This window comes from Podarcis melisellensis, assembly GCF_964234715.1.
Source record: "Podarcis melisellensis genome assembly, chromosome: 5".
NCBI classification, from domain to species: Eukaryota; Metazoa; Chordata; class Lepidosauria; order Squamata; family Lacertidae; genus Podarcis; species Podarcis melisellensis.
In genome coordinates, this window is record NC_138537.1 from 28,748,721 (window position 1) to 28,773,946 (window position 25,226).

The 25,226-nt window shown below is 41.7% G+C and overlaps 1 protein-coding gene across 4 annotated transcripts in view; it reads left to right on the forward strand.

Annotated features, from left to right (window-relative positions):
• The window catches only part of SPHKAP (SPHK1 interactor, AKAP domain containing), a 76,861-nt gene that overhangs the window by 44,140 nt on the left and 7,495 nt on the right, over positions 1-25,226 (forward strand). For 3 of the 4 annotated variants that reach the window (XM_081910289.1, XM_081910292.1, XM_081910291.1), the window contains exons 4-8: positions 16,350-16,409; positions 17,792-17,926; positions 18,429-18,684; positions 18,992-22,754; positions 24,067-24,249. In XM_081910289.1, coding sequence (XP_081766415.1) covers positions 16,350-16,409; positions 17,792-17,926; positions 18,429-18,684; positions 18,992-22,754; positions 24,067-24,249 — 4,397 coding nt within the window. The remainder of the gene's footprint in view (positions 1-16,349; positions 16,410-17,791; positions 17,927-18,428; positions 18,685-18,991; positions 22,755-24,066; positions 24,250-25,226) is intronic. The other variant, XM_081910290.1, reaches the window with a different exon arrangement.

Consider the following 25,226-nt stretch of genomic DNA (forward strand, 5'->3'; position numbering starts at 1 on the left):
CCCTTTTAGTGTACAGACTTTTTGTGGTTAGGAAAGTGACAGGGGAATGCGCTGAAAAGTATGAGGTGAATGAATGATTAGCAAGACGACACGTAAACACCCCACAAGCAAATCAGGATCAATGCTCTTTGTTGCAAATCAGAACGAATGCTCAATAAAGTTTGGGCGTAATCTAACCACTACATAAGTTTTGTGCAAAGCTCATCAGGATGGATGCTGAATAAACAGAGCTTCTGGAGGTGGCCCTTTGGTTGAGAGAATCACAGGGAAGGTTCTTACTGGGTTCAAGTGAACGTGGTTAGAATCCTGCTTCAGACCTTCATGCTAAGCAGGTTGGGGAAGAAGCTGGAATGTGTGGGGACATCGTGGGTGGGCTTGCATGCTCTCTCCTCACTGTAAGGGCACGTGTATGTGTGTATTGTAATGCCTAAAGAAGACTTTCAGCATACTAAAATATTTTTTTTTTTAAAAAAATTATTCATTTTTCAAACACATAATAAAAAACAAACACAACACAAAACAAAAACATACACAACATTAAACATATACCAACTTCCCCATACCACCCTTTTGCTGCATCCTTATTCCACAATTCTTTAGCAACCCTTTAGTCAATTTATCTATTTAGTTCCCTTTCATTAAATCTCCTTAAACTTATTAGTTACAGCTGTAATTCTCTACTTCTTACCCCTTGACATATTAACACTCCTCAATTTTACAACAGTTTTTAAGATATGTTTTAAACTTCTTCCAGTCCTCTTCCACTGTCTCTTTCCCCTGGTCTCGGATTCTGCCGGTCATCTCTGCTAGTCCCATGAAGTCTGTCACCTTTGTCTGCCATTCTTCCAGAGTAGGTAGTTCTTGCATCTTCCAATACTTTGCCAGAAGAATTCTTGCTGCTGTAGTAGCATACATGAAAAAAGTCCTATCCTTCTTTGGCACCATTTGGCCAACCATGCCCAGGAGAAAAGCCTCAGGTTTCTTAGGAAAAGTCCACTTAAAGACCTTAATTTCATTATAGATCATTTCCCAAAAGGCTTTAATCTTTGGGCAGGTCCACCAAAGGTGGTAAAAGGTACCTTCAGTCTCATTACATTTCCAGCATTTATTATTGGGCAAATGGTAAATTTTTGCAAGCTTGACTGGGGTCATGTACCACCTGTAAATCATTTTCATTATGTTCTCTTTTAAGGCATTACATGCCGTGAACTTAACACCAGTGGTCCATAACTGTTCCCAGTCAGCAAACATAATGTCATGACCGATATCCTTTGCCCATTTAATCATAGCTGATTTCACCGTTTCATCCTGTGTATTCCATTTCAACAGCAAGTTATACATTCTAGACAAATTCTTAGTATTGGGTTCTAACAGTTCTGTTTCTAACTTTGACCTCTCCTTCTGAAATCCTATTTTCCTGTCCTGCTTAAATGTCTCATTTATCTGATGGTAATGTAGCCAGTCTCGAACTTTGAACTTTAGTTTCTCATAACTCTGAAGTTTAAGCTTCTCACCATCTTGTTCTAGGATTTCACAGTATTTTGGCCAATTAGAATCCATATTAAGTTTTTTCACCGCCTTAGCTTCCATTGGTGACAACCACCTGGGAGTTTTACTTTCCAACAAGTCTTTATATCGAATCCAAACATTGTATAATGCTTTCCTGACAATATGGTTTTTGAAACTTTTATACACCTTTACCTTGTCATACCATAAATATGCATGCCAACCGAAGTTATTATCATACCCTTCCAAATCCAAAATGTCTGTATCTTCAAGAAGCAGCCAATGTTTCAACCAGCAAAAAGCTGCCGATTCATAGTAGAGTCTTAAGTCCGGCAGGGCAAAGCCCCCTCTATCTTTTGCATCAGTTAAAATCTTAAATTTTATTCCAGCATACTAAAATATCACAAGACAAGCCACACTTTCCAACATGTGGGTGTGTAGAAAGGGGTGCAGGGTTTCTTTTTTAAAGTCACACATATTAACCCCCCCCCCAAAAAAAAGCAAATTTATAACCACAGCTGTGTGAAGAAATCAGTTTGTGTGAGGTGTTGATATGAGCTATAGCTGGATCAGAATGTTACACATGTGTATATAACATTATATCCTCAGAAATGGATCAAATAGACATCACATGTGCTTTGTGTATTTCTTAAATGATCTAGTAGCTAGGAGAATTGTCTAGCTAACCCTTACTCTCAGGGAATTTTACTCACAGGGATATTGTTGTGAGATAAATTATAAATAATATGATAGTGAAGTGAAGCGTGTGCTAAAACAATGGACTGATTTTAAAATGTGGGTGTTAAAGTTCAGCTATGGCAACCTTTCCCTGAATTATACAGTGGCATTTAAGGTTTCAAGAGCATATATTTAAGTTGTCAAATTAATTGAATTGATGACTTTAACGCAGGTGAGCAGGTTGACAAGTGTTGATGATTCATGACTCGCAGAGGATGCTTATAGCTGCTGTTTTTACAGACCTTTGATACAGTATGCATGTGTTTAAAAATAGGCAAAAAGTGTGGAAATAATAATTATCACCTCAGCAAAGCCTAACACCACCAGAAAGGGCAGACAGATCTACAAGGCAGATACTACAAGCTTGTGGTTGTAACACTGAGAACACGTCTCAACGTGTCTCATTGAGATTTCAGAGATTAAATGTGATGTTAAAATGAAAAAATAGTGACTGTTAGCAAATCATGAACCTTTCTCAGTTGACTGAGACAGACCCATTGGCACCAACAGAGTATAATAAAATTCTTAAATTTAGTCACTAAACTACCACTTCTGTACTACATCTGACAGTCTTAAGTACACACTAATTATACAGTAAGTACACAAGAGGTTTCTAGAATGTAACACGTGTCCACAGGTCCTTGTAGTGTGTCCTGTCAGTGACTCCTAGAAAGATTAACGGGACATTATGCATTTCTGTTAAATTACAGAGTTCACATGTGTAGTACCTTAATATCACAATGGTGTTCATTTATAATCCCAAAATCAAAACAAATAAATTTTAAAATTCAGCATATTCCAGCAAAGCTTTAAGATCCAGTTTTCAAACAAATTGGAAATATTTTGCTGTCAAAATATGTACTGTTGGCAGGAAAAGGTCCAGTATTAGATGCTGTTGTAATACCGAGTTGGGGGAAGTACAGAAAAGAAAAAGTTGGATGTATACTATTGAATAAGTTCCGTCAGTGGGTGCAGGGCAACTGAAAGATGTAATTCATAAATGCACACATTTTTACTTGCTGTCGTTGACTTGGTTCATGGCTTCAGGCTGAAAGAGAAAGGTGCCATTTTGGCTACCTTTCTCCTCCAAACAAACAAGCAAACACTGCAAGGAAAAAGGAAAGGGTGGGGGGACCTTAGTCCATCAAAGAGAAAACTCACATCCAGTCTGAAGTGGTACAGTCCACTCTGCCACCTAAGTATTCTAACAGCGCATTCTGCTGCATGGGCAGGGCTGGTTCACATATAGCAGAATCCTGAGGTGATAGAATGGAGCATACCATTTCAAACTGGAAGTGAGGAGGGAGGTGCCTTTAAAAAAAGACCACATTTCCCATGTAAAAACTTGCTGCAAAGCACCCCCACCCACCCCCAAGGTTCTAGACCAGCCCACTTCCCCTAGTACTAGTTTTCTAGACGTGTGTGCGTGTGTGCGCACACACACATGTGTGTATATTTATTTGGTTGCGAATCATTGTACTTTTGTCCATTTACTGTATTTATTTTTCCGGATTCGAACTATAAAATGGTGATTTTCTTGAGAGTATCCCTAAACATTTTAAAGAAAAAAAGCACTGCATAAGCCTCCATTTCTGGAAGTTGTTGGTAAATACAGTTAGGGTCAGCATTGGCAAGAAAAGTGGGTGGTAGGCATAGAGGAGCATGGAATAGGGTGGCCAATTGAACATCATCTGCCCTCAAAAAAAGGAGGGTTACAAGAGGGCAGCTATTTGCATAAAATTTGCATATGGAGATTTATATGTTTCAGTGCAGATTTAGAAAGGGTTGCTTTAATTTAAATAGAAATGCTGTACATCTCACCATAGCAGGGAAGAATGACCAAGTCACCTGTTTGCTTGCTTAGTCTGCTGCCAGCTGTCTTCTGGTGATGGGCAGCTTCAGGGCTCCTGTTCTGCTTTCTAATGGTTTTTTTAAAAAAAACCTTTAAACTGGATGCAGTCCTTCAAAACAGAGGACTGCCTTCTGTGACTTAAGACTCCTGGCCATCCTAGCAAGGAAATAAAACACATTAGAGGAAGCAGGAGCTGTAGAAGCCTATGTGAATCCCTGAAGACTCGTCAAGAAATCTCTGGTTTGAAGACTGCTGAAATGGTTCTCTCCCTTTAGGTGTTTAAACTGTCAATGGCAGAGGTTTGATGGACCCATGTGGGGTGGGTAGCAGGGCAAGACTAGGCAGAAGGGAACGGTGTGGGTAAAAGAATCAAATACAAGGTAGCGTAAAAAACCTTCCCCATGATTAGATTTAAGCAAGCTTGTGATATATAATTACTGCCTCAGATGATTAGATTATGGTTTAGGCATCTGAAGCAGAAGGGAGACTTCAGAGGCAGAGGTAGCAGGCAAGACAGGAGATTTATACCTCTTTTTATTACATATAAAACTAAGTCACTAAAGTTAACAGACCATTTTTTTCAGTCACCTTTCTTTTTTGCAAGTGGCAAGTAAACGTTTCACACATGGATCTCCAAAGTTGTGTGTGCATTTATTTGTATATTTCTTTATTCAGGTATTTAGGTAGTTCGCAAAATGACTCACCACTTGTTTTGAGCATTTAATTGCAACACCCAGTAGGGCAGTAATGTTATGGAAGTCATAATACATTGTTAACAGCTGGCTGGTGTTTTAAGACTCCTTCGGAAACCTAGGAGGTAATTCTTAGAGTTTTTAAATAATTGAACCTGTCAACACAGTCATGCCAGAGGTTTTAGAACCTTTTCTTCCCCCTTTTTCAAAATGCAGCATAATTGGTTAGCTTGAACTGGCAGAACAAAGCCCAACATAAAATGTATGATGGAAGTTACTGAAATAACAGTCACCTTTAAGTCAAATCTTATATAAAACCAACCATGCATACCTTTGGGAAATTGTTACTTAGGCTACTGATTTTTTTAAGTGTATGGCAAAAATGAGGTACCGGTAGGTGTTTTTCTTACAATATTCCTGGTTTGTCTAAAGTGGTCTGCTTAACTGCCTTCGCTATAGGTCTGGTTCATGTCAGTAAGTGGGTCAAACCGGTGGGCGCAATCCAAAATAGACGCTTGAGTTGATACAATATGAAATCATACTTTAGTGATATATGCATGAATTATACAGTAAGTCTCCAGCTTGTATTCTCCCTTCCCCCTTCTGCATTTGCACCCGAGGACAGGAGATTTCAAGCTGATATGTAAGCTTTGGAACAAACGTCAGTTTCCCATTTAGCCTGAATGAGTGGAAGACCCGGGTTTGTTCAAAGCGTTGTTTGAACAAGATTAAGACAGCATTGGCTGTGGCATGTGTAAACAGCACCACCGTCTCGCACCCAGAACTCACATATCACAAAGAAAGGCTGAACTGGTAACCACAAATATGTGTCAGTCAGCTTCCAGAATCCAAAAGGTCAAACAAGGGGGGGTAGAGGGGGGTCGCTAGGCTAGCTTAGTAGCTCTAAAAGAAGTAAAGGTGAAGGACATTGTCAATTTTTGCCTTGAACATCAAAATCCTTGGGTCAGCCATGGAACATCCAGCCCAAATGGCTACAATGCCTATCTTCTGTGGCATAACTTTTATTAATACAAAGAAATATCCAGGGGCAGTTTTAAAAAATAGCACACCAAAGCAGCTCATCTTTATGCTGTAACTTCTGGTTTTCATAGCTGTGTTGATGGATGCATCGTTGCTTTTCCACTTGTACACTGTGGTGTCCCAACATAGCAGGAGTTTTGAGGTTATTCAGCATCCCTGCCTGCCAAGGTTATGGTTTTTATTTTCAAACGTGACAGCTTTATTTCGTGAAGCCACTTACATTTAAAAATTAGTTTTAACATCTCTTTTTTTCCTGTATTGCTACCAAGTTTTCAAAGTGCAGAAATAGAGAGAACAGATTGAAACTTTTTTTTTAAATCCTCTGTTACTAATTATTTTCTTTTGGAATGGAGGAAGGCAGGTTTTAGTTCAATTTAGCTGTTCTTGCTCATACCAAAGCTTCTTTGCCAGGGCCAACACAAGATGCTTTGTCATCTGAGGAGAGGCAGACCAGCTACATCTGCCTCCTTGTGGGGGTGGCTCCCATCATCTCCTCTTCCTCCTTCCCCCACTGCTCCCACTTTCTCCTCTGCTCCTCCCACCTTGTGGCCTTTGAGGTCTTATCTGCCATGTCTTATTTGGAAGAACATAGGGCCTTTTCTCAGAGCAGCACATCGTGGGCAGGGTAGCTTTGGAGAGTGCCTGCCTGCAGTGACTGACACCTTTGTGGTTAAAGTTTGGCAGTTTAGTACTATTTGCCATCATGAGCGATACACAAACAGACCTGCTTCAGGTCCAACTCGCCCGCAATGTTCCGTGCTGAGAAAGGAACCTCCTGAGATCAAGGCAAGGCAGGCAAGAACAAGCGAGCTGCCACCACATTCCTGTAACTTCCAAGTGACAGTAGCATTTCCAGAGAGAGAGCAGCAGCAGTCAGCCAATCGGCTAGCCAGCAAAACAGCAGCAGGTGATGCTGCAGGCTTGTGGTAGCAAGTGGATGGGCCTGGGGTGGCACTAACCCAGTGTCTCTTCCCATCTGCTGCCTGAGGCAAGGGGCTCAACGTGTGTGCTGCTACTGAGTTTCTGGCAAATTATTTCTTTCTTCCGAGTTGAGGAAAGAGCATTCAACACACTGCAACCTGATTTATAAGGACTGTAGAGTCTTTGTTCTGAAAGTTCATCATTGTGGATGGCAAAAAGGACTTGCTGGGTCATTCTAGAACGAATGTCCAAGGGAATTATGATGTTTCTCCTTGCAGGAAATGGCTCTTTCAATACTCAGTCCTACTTGCTTTCACCATCTTTATGAGATTGATATTCCAGAGGTCACCTAACTAACAATGAGCACATTTACTTGGCAGTACCTTCCATTGAAACTGGCACTGTGAGTTAAATAGGGCTTGCTGATCAGATGGTCAGCAGTTCGAATCCCCGTGACGGGGTGAGCAGCTCGGTCCCTGCTCATGCCCACCTAGCAGTTTGAAAGCACATCAAAGTGCAAGTAGATAAATAGGTACTGCTCCGGCGGGAAGGTAAACGGCATTTCCGTGCATGGCTCTGGTTCGCCAGAAGCGGCTTAGTCATGCTGGCCACATGACCCGGAAGCTGTACGCCGGCTCCCTCGGCCAGTAAAGCGAGATGAGTGCCGCAACCCCAGAGTCGTCCATGACTGCACCTAATGGTCAGAGGTCCCTTTACCTTTACCTTCATTTATTCATGATCCTTTACTCAGTGTAAATATTTCCCCCAAGAATCCTTTTCAGTCACATGTTGCCCTGCCAAGCTCTCTTCAACTTTTACACCTCTTTGCATAGTGACTCCTTGCTTTTGTCCTTGAAGTGCCCTTCTCAAAATGTGCCAGTGATGCTGCTTAATTGGATGGATGGATTTAGTACCAAGACACAGTATGTTGCCTTCAGTGGAGTGTGAATGAGAGAATCTGAGTTCAGCAACAAACTTAATCCTGTTCTCCAGGCCAGCTGGCTGGTGTCTATTACTTAAGAGGCATAGATAGCTGTTTATCTGAAATGGGTGACCTATATAAAGGAAAGACTATGAAGCTACTTTTGTGACAGACTTCCTGCCTTCTCTTCCTGTAACTCAAGGTTACAGTTCCATCTCCCAGGAAGCAATGATATAAATAGACTGCAGTAAAAGCCATAACCCCCGTATGCTAACCTTCACCTTTGGAACTTGCACACGGCAGGTTAAGAAAAGCCTGTCTTCCTGCTTCCCAGTTTTCACTTTGGACTGTTGGGTTTAAATGCAAATTTGTCCTGTTCTGGAGACAGGGCCTTTCTGAAAGTTCAGTGTTCCCTTTAAGTGGGGAAGTCTTTGCAAAAGCAGGTTCCTGCAGCTGAAAGCTAGGATCAGAGTCAATGGGAAACCAAAGGTAAGGCAAGAGAAGCAAAGACAACTCAACAAGGCTGCGGTCCTGTTCATGTTTACCTAGCAGTAAGCTCCATTAAGTTTGTGAGACTACAGGCAAGCAACATTTTGGGTGGCTTTCCACATTACTGAGGGTTACTTAAACATCAGATGAGAAGATTTGCCACAACATATGCATTCAGTAGATGGCCTTAGTCAAACCTTTGTCCTTTACATTTTCTTATTTGTTTATAATTTTTTATGTACAAAGATTCATATTCTGTTTGATTTACAGATGTTTCAAGGTGGCTCACAATGGGAAAAGATAATAAAAGATATAATAGGCATAATAAATTAAAAAAAAATACAGTAGCCAAGAGCTTAAAATTAGTAACATACATAAATTCGCAGACAGTTTAAAAAATCCACAGCACTAATCACAAACCAAGGAGATGAGAAATCTTTAAAAGGACAACTCAGATGACATTAACATCCTGGGAGAACAATCTTTGCCTTTGCCTGGGAACTGTAGATTTTTAAGTGTGCTCAAAGCCGGATACCCCTTTTCTCCGCATTGGGCTATGATTTTCATAGTGGTTTAACACTCAGACCCTCTTTCCAGGTAACTCATAAAAAAATCCAGACGTCAGTTATATTAAATACATCATCTGTTGTTAAAATATGATTGCAAACAGGGAAAGGACACAGGAAGTAGCATAAACATGGGATTTAAATTATAGGGGGAAACATAATTTTTCACTGAATACAGATGTAAGAAAAAAATTGGTGCAAAGTTATGGCACAGCGGTATTTAACTTCTGTAATTTACTGGAGCGATAAATAAATCATTCACAAACAAGTTGGAGGTGCAAAAAGGAGAATGGAACATATTAACATATGTGATGGACATGTAGCTTTGTACAAAAATACTGGAAGGTGGTTAATAGAATAATAACAAAATGGGAAGTTTTCTTGGATTCAGTATTGATATTTCTAAACTACATGTCACCTGTCCTAAAAAAGAACATAAGTAACTTTCCTCCTATTTGTTAACAGCTGCAAAGATGGCATTGGCTCAAAATAGCATCACAAGTTGCATTACCCGCTCCCTGGAAAAAAATGGCTTAATAAAGTTTGGTATTTGGCTCTAATGGCAAAAATAACGGTGTTTAAGAGCAATAATGGCAAGTGAATATAGAAATCAGTTGTGGGGAGCGATAAATAAATCATATTGTCAAGAAAATATTTAACCACCTGCAAAAACAAATCCAAGTAGGTTTAGAATTCTCTTAGAAGAAATATATTCTGTTAATTTAGATTTACTTGCAAATTATTAGGATGTGAAATATTAATTTTTTTCTGGAATAGAGTTTTGTTGATTATCAGTAATAATTGTCAAAAGATGAAATTTTAAAAAGAGAACTCTGAAGAAGAGAAGAGGAAGCTTTGATTTGGCTCGTCCGTCTAATGGACAATGCAGGAACAGACATAGATGCAGACAGTGCGAGGAAGCAGAGGAGAATTGTAATGAGAGGAGAGAGAAAGAAAGGAGAGCCAAAGAGCAGTGAAACAGCTATCCTGTTGTTTCTGCAACCAGGAAGCCGTGGCTTCTTCCAGGAGCCCAGCTGTATGAGAGGCTGGTCCTCATTTCAGTCTCTTTTATTCCCTAGTGCTGGAACTAGGGAGACTTTGTGTGCCTAGTAAGTAGCCTGAACCCACTAAAGGCATCTTGTAATTGAATTGACCTGCATCTGGTCATGTCATCGTCCTTAGGGGATCAAATGGAGTCTGACTCATCTACCCTCATCAAACACTCCAAGGCTCAGCACAACATAATAGACCATGTTTGTGTTTTTGAGAACCAGCGAGAGGAGATTTGGCATCTGGCATCCTAGGTAGGAAAGGGGCTTGGCACAGGGCATGTGGTACTTAACTTCTGGCAATCTGGCAAGTGGAGGCTTGGTGTCAATTATCAAGGCACTACACAGCCAAGATTTATCAAAGACTGCAGACCCTGCACACATCTGCTCTCTTGCCTTTTCCCTATGAATTTCAATAAATCATAAATGCAATTCATTTTACTTGACAGGTCTGTGGCTCGGCACTTTGATGCCCATCAAAATGATTGGGGGCTGTTCTATAGGCTAGGGGAGCAGATGGCTCCAGTATAGCAATTTGCTGAAGACACCGTTTTGCATCATCCTAAGAGACATCAGAAATAAGAACTGTGCTTCATTTTCGGAAATGAAACACTGGAAACTAAATTGGATAACACTTGGCCCTCTGCCTTTCTTGAGTGATTCCTGGGGTTGGATTTTGCTTTCCCCAAAAGGAAGATAATGCAAAACAACATTTTCATTTCTAGCCTTTAGCTGACTCCAGCTTCTGCAAAAGATGTTTGCCCAGACGCTGAAGGAGCTCAAGGGAGCAATGATTTTGAGAAGCTCAGTATTCAGTTATGATACTGTTGGGAAATCATTCTTATTCTAAGCTATCTTCCCCCACCCCCCTTAAAGTATAAGATCATGCTGTGATCTCCCCCTACCATGTATCCAAATGAATTCAATTTGCTTCCAATCTGAACCGACAGAATTGAGATATGAAAATGAGTTGGCGAATGCTCCGCTTAGCTGGATGCAGTACAAAGGAAAGTAACATGGTACCAGTCAATGTGAGCACACCATCATTTGGCTCTACCACCTTGGTGCCCCCCAACTGTTTTGGAGGACTGGCCATCAGCTGCCTGGGAGGGTACCAGGTCAGCACAGGCTGGGCTAACTAGGCATGACTGATGCAGACCTCTGTCTCCATTAGAAATGTGATGCTATATTACTATAGCAGGAGGTGGCGATTTGAACCATGGAAGAGATGGGTGGGAGAAAGCCCTAGACTCTTCTCCAACTTTATCTTTGCTTTCCACCTTAAACCTTCCTTTTCCACACTGCAAAGCTCCATGCCTAGCACTACCCACCTTTCGGAGGAATTCATTTGTCAAATAGGCAGTCCACATTTCCCTGTGTCTATAAAACTGCAGTCCTAACTGTGTTTACTCAGAAGTAAGTCCTATTGAATTCAATTAGGCTTACTCCAAGGTAAGTGGGGTTAGGATTGCACCCTAAATTTTTAATTCTATCTCTGTTTACAAGATACCAATTTCAGTAATTACCATTGCAGTATATTTCATGGTAGTATAGAAGTGAAATTATCAGTAGATGTAAGTTTTAATTCAGAATCTGAACCTCAGCCTTGAGGGACTAGAGAAGTCTCAATACCACTGTTAAAAGAAACCATGACATCTTCAGAAAGTCCTTCCCTGCACTAATTTGAACAGATAAATCCATGTTGCATACTATTTAAGCAGCCAATTGACAAATATATTATGTGATATTGCAAGCAAATTTATTGCCGGCAGTAATTTTTTTGCTGTTTCTTCTTACACTGAACAGAAATACGTATCCAGCAATTCAGATATCAATATTTTAGTAGATAAAACACAGATAACGTGAATAAATTATTCTATCTTTAGTGGCATTCTAGATCCTGGAGCTATGCCTTTCAGCTTTCCGTAAACTAAGATTTGGTTCAAAATGTTACAAAGAAGCAACATAAGCAGAAATGTAAATGTCTTGGACCTTTGCTTTCCTTCTGAATACCAGAGATGGGACTTATTTCAGCCATGGTGAAATCCATGGTCTTCAGTCATTTGTTCTGAGTTTTTAACACTTCCTGACATTTGAACCAGCTTTGCAGTCCTCCTGGGTTTTGGCACACAGAAAACAGTAGGTTTTAATTTGTAATTTGGTTACCCATTTCTAGATTATCACATAAACAGGACTTCTAGAATTCAGTAGTACCTTAGCACAATGTTGAACAGGGAGGGCAAGGAGAAAAAGAAGAGAAAAACACTTAAATGTGGCCTGCTGAGTAACTACAGGTTAGCAACCTCTCAACAGGATCTATCATCCACTGGAGCAGCCTTTATAGCTGTCATCAGCCAATGATCTCCGTTATAAAAGTACAGAATCTATTTCTGTCCTTTTATACCGGAGATCTTTGGCTGAAATGGGTACACAAATGCACTTCAATGCACAATTTCATGTATCTGATTCAATATCATTTTAGGTGTGCATACAGTGCATTTACTAGATTAACAAACCGAATGAAAAAACAAGAAATGAATTTATGTTTTCCCTGGGACATAATGAAGCATACATAATTATGCTTCACATTTATATAGTATTTCGGAGTGTTCAGAGTGTTCAACTTAGCCTGATTAATGTGCTGCAGCCACAACAACAAAATTTTTAAATAGCAAGTAACATCACCATCATCATCAATGCCCTTGCTCCTGAAATTGTCAGACGACCACCACCACCACCCTAATTTCCTGCTTATGAATTTTGGAAGGAAGGTTGTTTCCATTTAGCTCCAACCTACCCACTTGATCAGGGATACAGTATCTAATAAAATAAGGACATAATGTCCCCAGTCCAGGGAAATGTTCTTTTAGAGCAGACTAGCTGGTGCAGTTACTGAAATGAAAGCAAAATCAGCAGACTTCCTTATTTGTTCAGAACACAAACTGATTAAATGTAGAACTGAATATAGAGCCAATATAAAGACAGAAACTAATAATCTCTTTTTCAAACTAGTGGATCTTCCAGACCAGAACAGACCAAAGCTTTGGTGCACCTGTAACCCCCACAGCTTCATCCGTAGCATGCATCTATCTTTACAAAGAAGTATATGAAGAGGAGGCACACCTTGAGTTAACATGAGTAACAAATGACAAGGTTCTACTGTTTTAAGCCCCAAAAGTCTGTTGCTTATGAAAGTGCCACCTGTTGAGTTAATAACACGAAACTTTGTATACATGATTTACCTGATGAGATTGATCAATGTGCCAAATTTCAAACCAATCTGCTAAAAAATTACCGCAGGTTAAAAATGTGTGTGTGTGTGTGTGTGTGTGTGTGTGTGTGTGTGTGTGTATTCTGGAAAGGACTGTTATTTAATGGCAATTTAATTGTTTCACCAACAGCTCACTGCACTGTTTCCTTGGAATTGTCACATGTGGATGTTTTTCACAGATTAGCAGTAACAGAGAACAGACTTTTTAAAAGCCCATAAAAGAGGATGTCCTTATGAACAATTCATTTAGTACCGCATCCAGTACACGTTGTAAATAGAGCTGTGTTTTATAGCTGTGGGGTATCTTTATAGCTTTGACATTTACATTTTTAACAAGCAGCACTTCCTGGAAGTTAGCCTCACAGTTACAGTGATGTGCACCATCCAACTTGACTCATATTTTAGTATATTTAAAGGGAATGTTATGTTGTTTATCCCAAAGAGTTACATAACTAAGGCTTGGTGAGGTGGGGTGGGGAATAAGCTTTTAAAAAGAAATATAAGTTTTTTTGGTTTTTTTGCCCTTTCTTGATTCTTCTTAGTAGGGTTGAATCGGGCCATCTGCTATGCAACCTGTTATGCAGATGGCCATGTTTTGTGCATGTGATAAGTTACATATTACACAGGCTTGAGTCAGTACTAGGTTAATGCACAACCCAATATGCAACAAATTGTTGCCATTGCTGCATTGTGAATGGCATACATCTTTTTCTTTGCCCTGCAGAAGCCCCTCCCCTTGAAGTTCCTGTAGCTTCCTCATTAGCATGCTGTGATCTGCCTGATCATTGGTTTATTCTTTTGTTGTATATGATACTCTCTTAACACCATTTTGCTGTGGAATGTCCTGCCTCACTGAAAGGTATTGGGTGAACTGACTTTCAGATCCTTTCCCACCATACAAGGCTATGGTTCTGTGTCATGTTCTAGCATCATTAGCAATGTTCTGTCAGCTGGTATTCTAATTGTTCCAATCATTTTTGATGCGGCAAGGTCACTGCAAAGCAACTCTTCCCTTTAGTTTTGCTTTTTTGTTAGTATTGCAAAATATGAGTAACTATGCTTTCAGGACCAGGGACACGGACAGGGAACTTTGAACTCTCTGGGTGCTGGTGGGACTACAACTTCCATCATTCCTGACCATCAGCCATACTGGCTAGGGCTGATGGGAACTGGAGTCCAATGACATCTGTAGGGCCACAGGATCCCAGTGCCTGATTAGGGTTTCCATGTGCGAGTGTGTATGTGTGCAAACCAAATTGTGGAGTGACTCTCTATAACAGCTAAGCATATCTGGTTGTTGGGGATAGTGGGCAGGAACTTTTCTGGTGCTGCCAAAAGAAATTGTCCACAACCCTTTACTGTTCTCCTTTCAGCCGGTAGTCAATGCTTTACTTTTCAGTGGGGATTTTTCAGGACTCATTTTTTGCTGCCTTTCTCTCTGTTGTTTGTCTACTTTTAGCATCTTAATAGATTATTCATGTGTTTAGCTTATTGTTTTCATAATATGCATGGCGTCAACTGCCTTGAGTTGAGGTATATTCGTCCGCGTGTTTAGAAAGTCAGAATATAAATTTGGAAAACAGATAAACAAACTCCTTTCTTACCTACTATTGTGCCGGGTGAGTTGTGGCTCTGGCAGTGCACACCATTGCTTTGACTCAAGCTTAGGTCTCTCCTGAGCTTTGTATTGGATGATCCAGCAGCCCAAACATCTTCGCTGCCTATAAACAGCTCTCAGCAGATACAGAACTTTCTCCCAAGGTTAAACAGGCTACTGGATTGTCTTGTGCAACACAAAGGAGCCTCACCTGTTTGAGGTAAAGTGACTTGCTCTGATGCAGCACATCAGCTTGACCACCACTTGCCCAGTGCAATGATGACAGAGAGAGAGGGAAGGTTCTGCTTCGCTCCTCTAAGGCAGTATTTTGTGTCTTCAAACAGCATGTGGCAAGTAGGATTGCCTCATTGTTTGTTGCAGAGTTGGTAAATTGTCTTTGCCTAACTATAAACCATGCTTATGAGGCTAAAACTTGGGATCTGGTTAATATTTCGTAAAATATACATCCGGCTTGATGATTTATTTTTTTTTATAACAAACCAACCAACTCTGAAAGCTGTTTACAAAAAGAGTAAAACAATGAAATCATCAGTATTTATTTTTTTAAAAAAGATTAAAAACAACTATTTTAAACCTTTTGGGGGGGAAATCAGTGGTAAGTTAAAAGCCAAGTTATAACCCACAGCATTCCACATTCTACATGTCTAGGTAGGCTTGCTGAAATAAAAATGTTTATCATATGCACCAAGTAATTAGCTTCTCCCAAACACCCAGGAGTATACAGAGACTTCTTTTTCATTTGTGGTATTTCATAGATCATAGAATTGTAGAGTTGGAAGGGACTCCAAGGGTCATCTAGTCCAACCCCCTGCATTCTAAGAATCTCAACTAAGGCATCTATGACAGATGGCCATCCAATAGTGTCATTCAGTGTATTGCTAAGGAAGGATAATGGGAGGAGAGTTTAGGTGTAGAAGTACAATACTCTTCCCCTTTCTCCATTTCATGTGTTTTCTAAAGTGAATTTTTTTCCACTGTAAGCATTTTGAAATTGTGTTTCCAGCTCTCTGTGTAATTTGCTCTTTTAGAGCAAGCTTAATTATTCTCCTGCAAAGGAGAATAAGGACACCCTTAAGGGGAAGTATAAGCATCATTGACTTTCCAAATTCCGAAAGAAAGAAACAAGGGGGGGGGGAAGCTGCCATTAGAAACACTGCAATATTGATTTCTAAAGAGGCCGAGGAAATATTCAATTATTATAAGATGCACCATCGGATGGTAGGAGGGTGAAGGAAGAAAGCAGTGGGCCATAAACTGGCCAGCTTTAGCATGCTTATTATGGGAAGCCCCTTCCCAAGAAAGTACAGCACAATGAGAACTGAGCATGCTCAGTATCCAAGGAGTGTTTTCTGGGTTTTTTTGTAAGGGGGGGGATGGGGTGTGTGTGTTAGAATATCCTAGGAAAGGCATAGCTCACTGGACAATGCAAAAAAAATAAAACTAATTTGGTTTTCTATGTTCCAGTTTAACTGAATACTTTATTTCTTTCCAGTATGATTCTCCCAAGTGATGAACCACTTACCTTTGACAATCCTCCCTTTCATGGCAGAAGCTGATATGTTGCACAAATTGTTTAGGAAAAAAATAACCTTGGCTTTATTTCTGAATAGTGTCCTAGATACTTCTGTGGGAGTTTCAGAATCTTATCTGCTCTTTTCCTTCCTTTCTTCCTCTCCAATTGCAGGTTTGCTTTGTGAATCTGGATGCGCATGAAGGTAACTGCAGTGATGAACTAATGAAACAGGCAAGTGCTTTGCTAATACACACAGTATGTGCAAATACAGAAGTAGCTCTTGCTACTCACAGGATAGTCAACAGAAAGACGAAGAGATGTCTCAACCGCTACCCACCTCTGAGAGGGGGAATAGAAACACTGCTTTGAAACTGCCATGTATAATTACTGCAATTCAAATAGAAATACAATTTGTCTCACCATAGTGGAAGCACACCAGGTGGCCTGTGAGCCTGCTCAATCTTGGTGGTGGGCATTTTCTAAGCTCCTGCTCTCCTTTTTATAGTTTGTCACCTTTAAATCAGACTTGGACTGGACTGTCCTCAAAGAGGAGACACCTTAAAATAGACACTGTGCTCTGCTAAGCATGAAACATGGCCACTCTACAAATGCATGGGGCGTCTTTGTGAAGAAAACTTATTATTCTAATGTAAATAATAATAATAATAATAATTAAAAATTAAAAAAAAAACTTTTTGTTTATACTCCGCCCTCCCCAGCCAAGACCGGGCTCAGGGCAGCTAACAACCAATAATAAAAACAAGTTGATTAAAATACAATTTTAAAAAAAGTTTAAAATACAACATTAAAATATTAGGATGTAGCCTCTTCACAGGAGGAGAAAGGAAAAAGAAAGAGGGGGAGGGAATCAAACTGATTCTGAGCCAAAGGCCAGATGGAACAACTCTGTCTTACAGGCCCTGCGGAAAGAAATCAGATCCTGCAGGGCCCTGGTCTCATGAGACAGAGCGTTCCACCAGGCCAGAGCCAGTGTTGAGAAGGTCCTGGCTCTGGTTGAGGCTAATCTAACTTCCTTAGGGCCTGGGACCTCTAGGGTGTTGCTATTTATGGACCTTAAGGTCCTCCGTGGGGCATACCAGGAGAGGCGGTCCCATAGGTACAAGGGTCCTAGGCCGTGAAGGTCTTTAGAGGTCAAAACCAGCACCTTAAATCTGACCCTGTACTCCACCGGGAGCCAGTGCAGCTGGAAAAGCACTGGGTGAATATGCTCCCATGGCAGAGACCCTGTGAGGAGCCCCGCTGCAGCATTCTGCACCTGCTGGAGTTTCTGGGACAGCTTCAAGGGCAGCCCTGCATAGAGTGAATTACAGTAGTCAAGCCTGGAGATGACCATTGCATGGATCACTGTGGCCAGGTCGGGGTGGGAAAAGAACACAGAAGCCAAGGAGTGAAGGGGCCAGATGCCCATCCAGGGTTCTGTGCCCTGTATTCATCTACCTGTCTGGCAACTTTGGTTTGATAAGGGCTCTTACTGTCAATGTGAACGGCACTTTCAAAGGGATGCCAGTGACTGCTTTTTCTTTCATGTTTGATAGCATGCCTAGATAGAGAAGTGCGGTTTGCCTCTCATGCTCATGTTTCTTGTGCTTCAGAGGTTGATCGGTATCTCTCCAAATCTCCCGAAGCTTATCAGCTCTATGAATGTACAGCCTCCCAAAGAGAATGAAATCATCCTGCTGAGTGGATTGACTTCAGGGAGCCTTCAGGCTGGTTTTGAAGTACCCCAGGTACGGTTCAGTCAGTCTTTGGGAATGCCTCAGTGCTCTGGTTGGATGCTCAAAGGGAAAATGCCAGAAATACAGCAGGATGCGTTCTAGCTAGCTAGTGTAAGAGACACTCGTGTATAAAAAGAGCGTGGGCGTCTTTAAAAAAAAAATACAAATACGCATTTAGATTGATTTACTTTGAAAAAAATGGATATTAGAGAACAAAAACAAAACTTTCCCGCAAACACTCACACATACAAACTTAATAATTACATTGTTTTATTATTTCCTAACCCTCCTGAGCTGATGCTGAGGAGACAGATAAGGAAGAGAAAGCTCCTTTATGTGCATGGGAGTCCATTGCGTCCATTGCATTACAACCTATAAATGTTGTTGGTGCTGGTGGTGTTGTTTTGTTGTGGAGCATAGCTAGGAGAAAATGAAAAGATTTTGATAAAAAGTTATTTCTTTTCCGTTTAATTGCATCACTGGAATTTGGGTGTTGTTGTTCTTCTCCCTCCAGTGTTCTTGGCTGGCAGATGTCTGTCTGGTTCAGTGTGCAAGAGGAAACAGAAAGAACAGCGCAAACTGCATCATCTTTGAAATAAACAAGTTTCTGATTGGGCTGGAGCTTGTGCAGGAGAAGCAGCTGCACATCAACGCCAGCATCTTAAAGCCTGAGGACGACACTAACTGCTCTGTGTCCTCAATAGAAGAAGATTTTCTTACAGCTTCTGAACACTTTGAAGATGAGAGTGAGGCCGACGAATATAAAAACGGTAAAATCTAGCTGGCTGAAAGTGAATCTGTTACAGTCTGTGCAGTCAAATACATAAGGGCTTGTGCTCATGTAAATACCACTCGGTGTTAATTGGTGCATACATTTAATTGGCGCTTGAAAGCAATGAAATTAGAGGAAGATCCAAAATCCCTCATGCCGTTAAATACCATTGCTCGTGAGATGGAAAATGTGGTCATTATACACGGTGATTGCACACTTCCTCTTCATGCTACTTTGGCACGTCCACTTTTCAGGACACGATGGCTGGTTTTCTAAAGGCTAACATGTTGCTTTTCATTTTACAGGTCAGGAAAAACTGAATGTCACTGAGTCCTCAGCAGAGTTCAAAAAGCACGGAGGGAAAGGACTTGAAAGCTTACAGTGCAAAAATCCCAGGTTGCCATTTGCTCTGGAAGCGAATTGTATTAACAAAGACAGCGCAGCTCCTGCTAGGATTTCAAGCTCATCTGATGAGGACTTGAACGGAGAGCGTGAAGACAGTGTTTTGCGAATTGTGGACAAAGCCAATAAGCATTGGAAATCTGGTATAGCTGGGAAATCTAAGCCATCCTCTAATACTGATGATCTGGAAGACTCTTCCAGAGGTGATACAGACAATTCTGATGAGTTGGAAGACGTGTTGTTGGCCACAGCAACCAAGGAGGAAATTATTTCTCTGGATGATGCAGCAGAAGAACAAGACGTTCGTTTAGACACCCTGGATTGTAGAGATGAAAGAACAGATAATCCCCCCATGCAAAATGAACAGGCCACAGCAGGTCAGTTCGCTACAAATTTGGCAGAGTCGGTCCTGCAAGACGCGTTCATCAGGTTGTCTCAGTCTACTTTTACCAAAGAGGCTGCCATCAGCATCTCTGCTGGTAGCTCCTTAACTCCAGCTGCATATGCAGCACAGGATTCGATGGCTTCGCGGCCATGGAACGAACTCCCCAAAATTGTCATAGTTCAGAGTCCAGATGGCGCAGAAAACGCATCTGAATGGCCTGGATCTAGCTTACCAAATTTGTGTCCTTGGTCTGACGTTGAGCATCCCCGTGAAGCTGCAGACTGGTTGCAAGACAACAGTGGAGGCACTCAAAGTGCCTTGGAGGTGGCTTTGGCCTGTGCCGCTACAGTCCTTGGTACCATATCGAGCCCACATGCCGCAGAGAAGCTCAAAAGAGAACAGGAAGCCGCGGACTCTCAAACAATTTCTAATGAAGTGTTGGAGGAAAATTCTCCCCAAGGCGTCAGTAACAACCCGCCTGTGGATTACTCATTCCCATCTGCCCTGTGTGGCATGACTCAAGTAGCGAGTGCTGTTGCAGTTTGTGGTCTTGGTGACAAGAAAGATGATAAGTATCCTGCAGCCTCTGGTGGACTCTTGTCTGCTGCAGAGACGACGGCAGCCATCACTCTTCACTGTAGCATAGCCGTAGGGAGCAGCATGGAGAATCTGAACAATAGCGTTGCACAAGCATTATTCAAAGAGGCATCCTTAGTATTAGCCAAGCCTGAAACGTACAGAAACCTAGGCGACTTTATGGAATCTGTAAATGGGAAAATTGTCCAGGCTGTGACAAAGCCCTCAGTTCCCCATTTGGAGGAAGTGATTGTTGATGAACTTGCCCAGAACTTGTCCAATGTTATTCTGAGACACTCAGTGGAAGAGGTCAGGAAGAAGCAGCTAAACACACGATCTGAAAGTAATGTAGACCTTAGTACCCAAGATGTTTTTATTGCAACTGCCAATAAGCTGCTTTTTGATGTGCTGTACTTCACTTGTAAGAAAATGAGCGATATCACACAGCTCACTGAGTCTTTAAGTACTTTTGCTGAAGATAATCTTAGCTGGCAGGTAATGGAGAGCCAACCAAGGGAGCCTACAAATGATCTATTACAACCATCTCCAGATGACTCTGATAATAAGCCTCCTAGTACTTTTTGTGGCACTAGCCCTAACATTGATGTTGTACCCACAACAAAAGACGTCAAAGAGGAAGTTGTGCTGGAGACCCGGGAATCGGCCCCACCTCGTGCAGCTTCACCACCTAGGGTTAATGCCCATAGTTCACCTTCTGGAAAAACGTCTCCCAAAAAAAGGTATTTGAAAAGAACTGCAAGAGAGTGCTACAAATCCATACATCCCAGTAGCAGCAATCATACAAAGAAAGAACTCCGGTCGTTTACCGGCAGAGAAGACACAACGCTAGCCAATGAATGCAGACATGGCATTCAGGAACGTCCATCTTCCAACACTGCGCCAAGCACAGAAAGTCATGAAAAGCGTGTGTGTGGTGACACACGGCACAATGAAGCCCAACTCAGCCTCCCCTTATTGGGTAATCAGGGTTTGTTGCCTTCCCAACCTCTGCTACAGTTGAAGCATCCAGCAGATAAATACTGTGTAGCAGATTTTGCAGAGGAATTGGCAGAGACGGTGGTCTCTATGGCAACGGAAATTGCTGCCATTTGCCTTGACAATTCAAACGGCAAGCAACCTTGGTTCTGCGCGTGGAAAAGAGGCGGCGAGTATTTGATGCCCCAAGCTTTGTCATGCCGAACCATGAAAAGGAAGAAGGAGGCACAGTCCAGCGGATCGGTCGTGAGAAAGCATCGTCCGCCCAGGCTTAGTGAGATCAAGAGGAAAACGGATGAGCACCCTGAGCTAAAAGAAAGGCTTATGAACAGGGTGGTGGATGAATCCATTAACCTTGATGACACACTGGATCCATGCAATAGCTTTGCCAATGAAGTAGCTGCTAAAATTGTGAATTTGGCTGAGTTCTCTGTGGCTGATAATGCTTGGCAAAGCCCAAACCACCCTCGAAATAGACTGCACTGTGACAGATGGAGCAGAGTCAACGCATCCAGCTGTGAAAGCATTCCGGAGGAGGACTCCGATTCCAAAGGGTCTGCAAACACTTTGGGTCTCACAAACACTTTAGGGCAGCCAATAAGCAGGACCAGCTCTGTCTCCAAACAGTCCAGCTGCGAGAGCATTACAGACGAGTTTTCAAGGTTTATGGTCAACCAGATGGAAAATGAAGGTCGAGAGTTTGATTTACTACTTGACTACTACGCTGGGAAGAATGCAAATAGCATCTTGACTTCTGCAATGCAACAAGTTGCCAAGAAAAATGGCCACCTCAATGTGAGGCCAAGTTGCCCATCCAAACAGTCCAGCACAGAAAGCATAACAGAAGAATTTTATAGATATATGCTGAGGGAAATTGAAAAGGAAAATAGAGAGAATGTGTCTTCTGCTAGGAGTGCCAAGGACTGGAGTAGCAATTTATTACCTCCTTCCCAACGCTCACCTTTTTGTTTCAGACAGTCCTCGATGCCCGATAGCAGAAGCTCAGCTTCTAGGCTAACAGTGAATGTGCCCATCAAAGCAAATTCATTAGACGGCTTCTCTCGCAATGGCCACAGGGATTCTTTAAGTGTAGAGCCAATCAGCACAGCTTCCTCTTCAGGGCTTTGCAAATCAGACTCTTACCTGTACCAAAGATGTAGGACTGATCAGGCAACCGACATGCTGATTCATGAGACATGGGCGAATTCCATCAAAGCTCTAATGTGCAAGAACAAAATAATAGCAAATGACGCAGAGGTTTCTGAGCTTGACCAGCATCCTCACGGCTCCCCACCGCATGTTCAACAGTATGCAAACAGGCTGGCTGCTAATATTGTTGAAAGCGGGAAGACTTTAATTGTCCATCACCAAGATTCTGCAAACAGAGATCACGCAGCAGACAGCAGCCATGTCCCAATAGGGATGCAAAAAAACTGTAAATCAATAGGAGACAGAATAGATTTAGATGTGAAAAAACCACATTCTTCATCCCCTGGATTTTTTCCTACCAACCATACAAGCTGTTCTGTATGCCTAAGGGAAGTGCCTTTAATTCAGATAGAAACAGAACAAAGAGAAGACCTTGACGAAGTCTCAGAACCATTGGCAGAAGTTAACGTGGCCTCTGGGAAACCAAGGGGGTATCTCAGCAAACAAAAACGTGCGGAAGCAGATTCAGGAAGGCACCTCGATTCCTCAACAAACAGCAGGTAAGTTTTATAACTAGATTGAAAGCATGGGGCCCTGTGCCTGATAAACCTGTGGAGCACCACACATCTCCCCATACGCAGAAATGTAGGCACGTGCACGCACACACACACACACACACACACACACACACACAACAGCTCCCTCCATCTCTATTCTGCTGTACCCCTTAAAGCTGAATTACGCTTTTCAAATCTAAGGACCCTAATTTGCCAATTTGCATATCTTATGTCTTATGCTCCCTCCCCACTCAAAAAAAGTTAAATGTCATAACAGAATCTGTAACTGCATATGACACATGTTTATAAGGCATGAATACTAGAATCCTGCACTTACTTGGAAGCACTGAACTTAATGGGGCTTATTTCTGAGAAGGCATTATAAAATTGTACTGTAAGGAAAGCCATGATGGGCCATATAGCTAGCCAGTGCATGAGCAAAGGTTGCAAAACATACTTTTTTGCTCTTCAATTTTGCTTGTGATCTGGAGCATAATCTCTACTCCTCAACCTTGCCAAAATAATCTGTTACATTCCCCCTTTGTAAAGATCTGGCTGGGCAGACACTCTGTTATTATTGTAAATACAATTACCACTTAGCTGGACCTCCATTATGACTAGATCCCTACTAAGTCGTTTATATTAAGTTTAATTATCAATTTATCCCTTTTCCAATAAGCTGCTAGTAGCTGTGGATTCTGAGGTGTGTTGCCCTGCCTTGCACATTTCTTCTTTGAACTCCAAAATCACACAGACTTGTGAAGGCTAAAGAGCTCTAGGTTTCATACTGTGCACAGATTTAAGACTATGGAAATACTCCAGTCACCACCCACCGCATATTAGATATTGGAGGGCAAGCATTGCTACCAGGAGAAGAACTTGTAAAGATGAGCTCAGCTACATATAGCAAGAAATAATGTTCCTGCTTTATGCTATGTTCCTTCCCTAGTCTTCTCCTTTTCTCTGCCCACTGAAGCACATTGGACTTTGATTTTGCCAGACAACAGATGTAGAAGGAGGATGGGTGACAGGGACCAGAAGGGAACGGATCAGAAGATGCAGCAGTGCAATCCCCATGTTGCAAGTTACCAGCCTTGTTGGCGGCAAATTCCATATATGTGCCCCCTTTAATATCCGAAAAGGCAATAAAAATCTATTAGCTGGTGGTGTTCCATGACTTGCAAAAAATAAAGTAAAATAAAGAATGGTCCAAGTGCTTTGGTTGACTGATACAACAGTGCTTAGGGGCAGGAAGAATTTCCCCAGAGATTTCTCCTTGCTTTATCAGAATCTTTCCTTTCCTTTCCCCAATCAGCTTGACTATACGCAGCGATCCTGAACCTCAAGCTCCCAAGGAGGCCAAAGCCGTGGAAGAGTTTCCAGTCCCTCCCAGCAGCAGTGACGAAAGCACAGGTAGCAGCTGGTGCCAGCTGGCAAATGACGAGGACAATCCTGAGGATACAAGCAGCTATTTGCAACTCAGCGAGAGATCTATGAGGTAACCGCATGCCCCTTTTGAGCTGCAAGGGGTATAATCACCAGCATAAACGTTTTGATTGTCATTGGCTCAGAATGAATGTAGCTTGAGTGTGTCCAAAAGAGGACTAGCTTTCATACGGTGCTGCAGGAGGCCTCATTAAGTATTTGGAAACCATGGAAAGAAATTGCCACCCAACCCTAAGCAAACACTTCCTGTTCCTGCAAGGATAACACCATCTGAGAAGCTAATTTGAGTCAATCATGGCTCATTTGTCAGTTCCATCTGGGTCATTTACATCTAACACTGTTGCATTCAGTTGTCATTCTCTATTGGCGTGGACACGATAGAAAACTAAGGACTGGACAAATTACTGTAGCAGGACTTCTTTCTTTCTTTCCTAGCATCTAAGTATTATCATATCATTGCAAGCTCTTAGAGTCAACAGTACAGTTTCAAGATGGGAACTGTAGGTCCATATAGATTTGTTATGATCTTGAAACTGGATTTAGTAGAACTACTCAGTCTGTAAGGAGAGAAAAGCCCTGGAGAATCCAGTTCTCTTTGGGCAATTTGCTTCATTGCTCATCAGGTGTTTCAGACTACTCAAATCTAAATCTCTGCTGTCACTGCAGCCTAAATGTAATTGCCAAATTCACCACCACTCAAAGTCATTAGTTGTTTGAGATCTCACTGTAGGTCATCTGTTCCAAGAAGTCATAAATGAGTTGAAAATCACTATTGAGATCCCACTGTTGTTTTCAGTCTTTGCATGATATGACTCACAGCCAGTGTGGTGTACTGTTTATAGTGCCAGTGTAGGGATTATGGGACCAGGGTTCAAATCTCCACTTGGTCATGAATGTGACCTTGGGCCAGTCACTGCCTCTCAGCCTAACCTACCTCTTAGGTTGTTGTGGGGATTAAATAAGGAGGCAGAGAACCACGTATGTTACCTTGAGCTCCTTGGCGGAAAAGATGAGATATAAATGCAATAA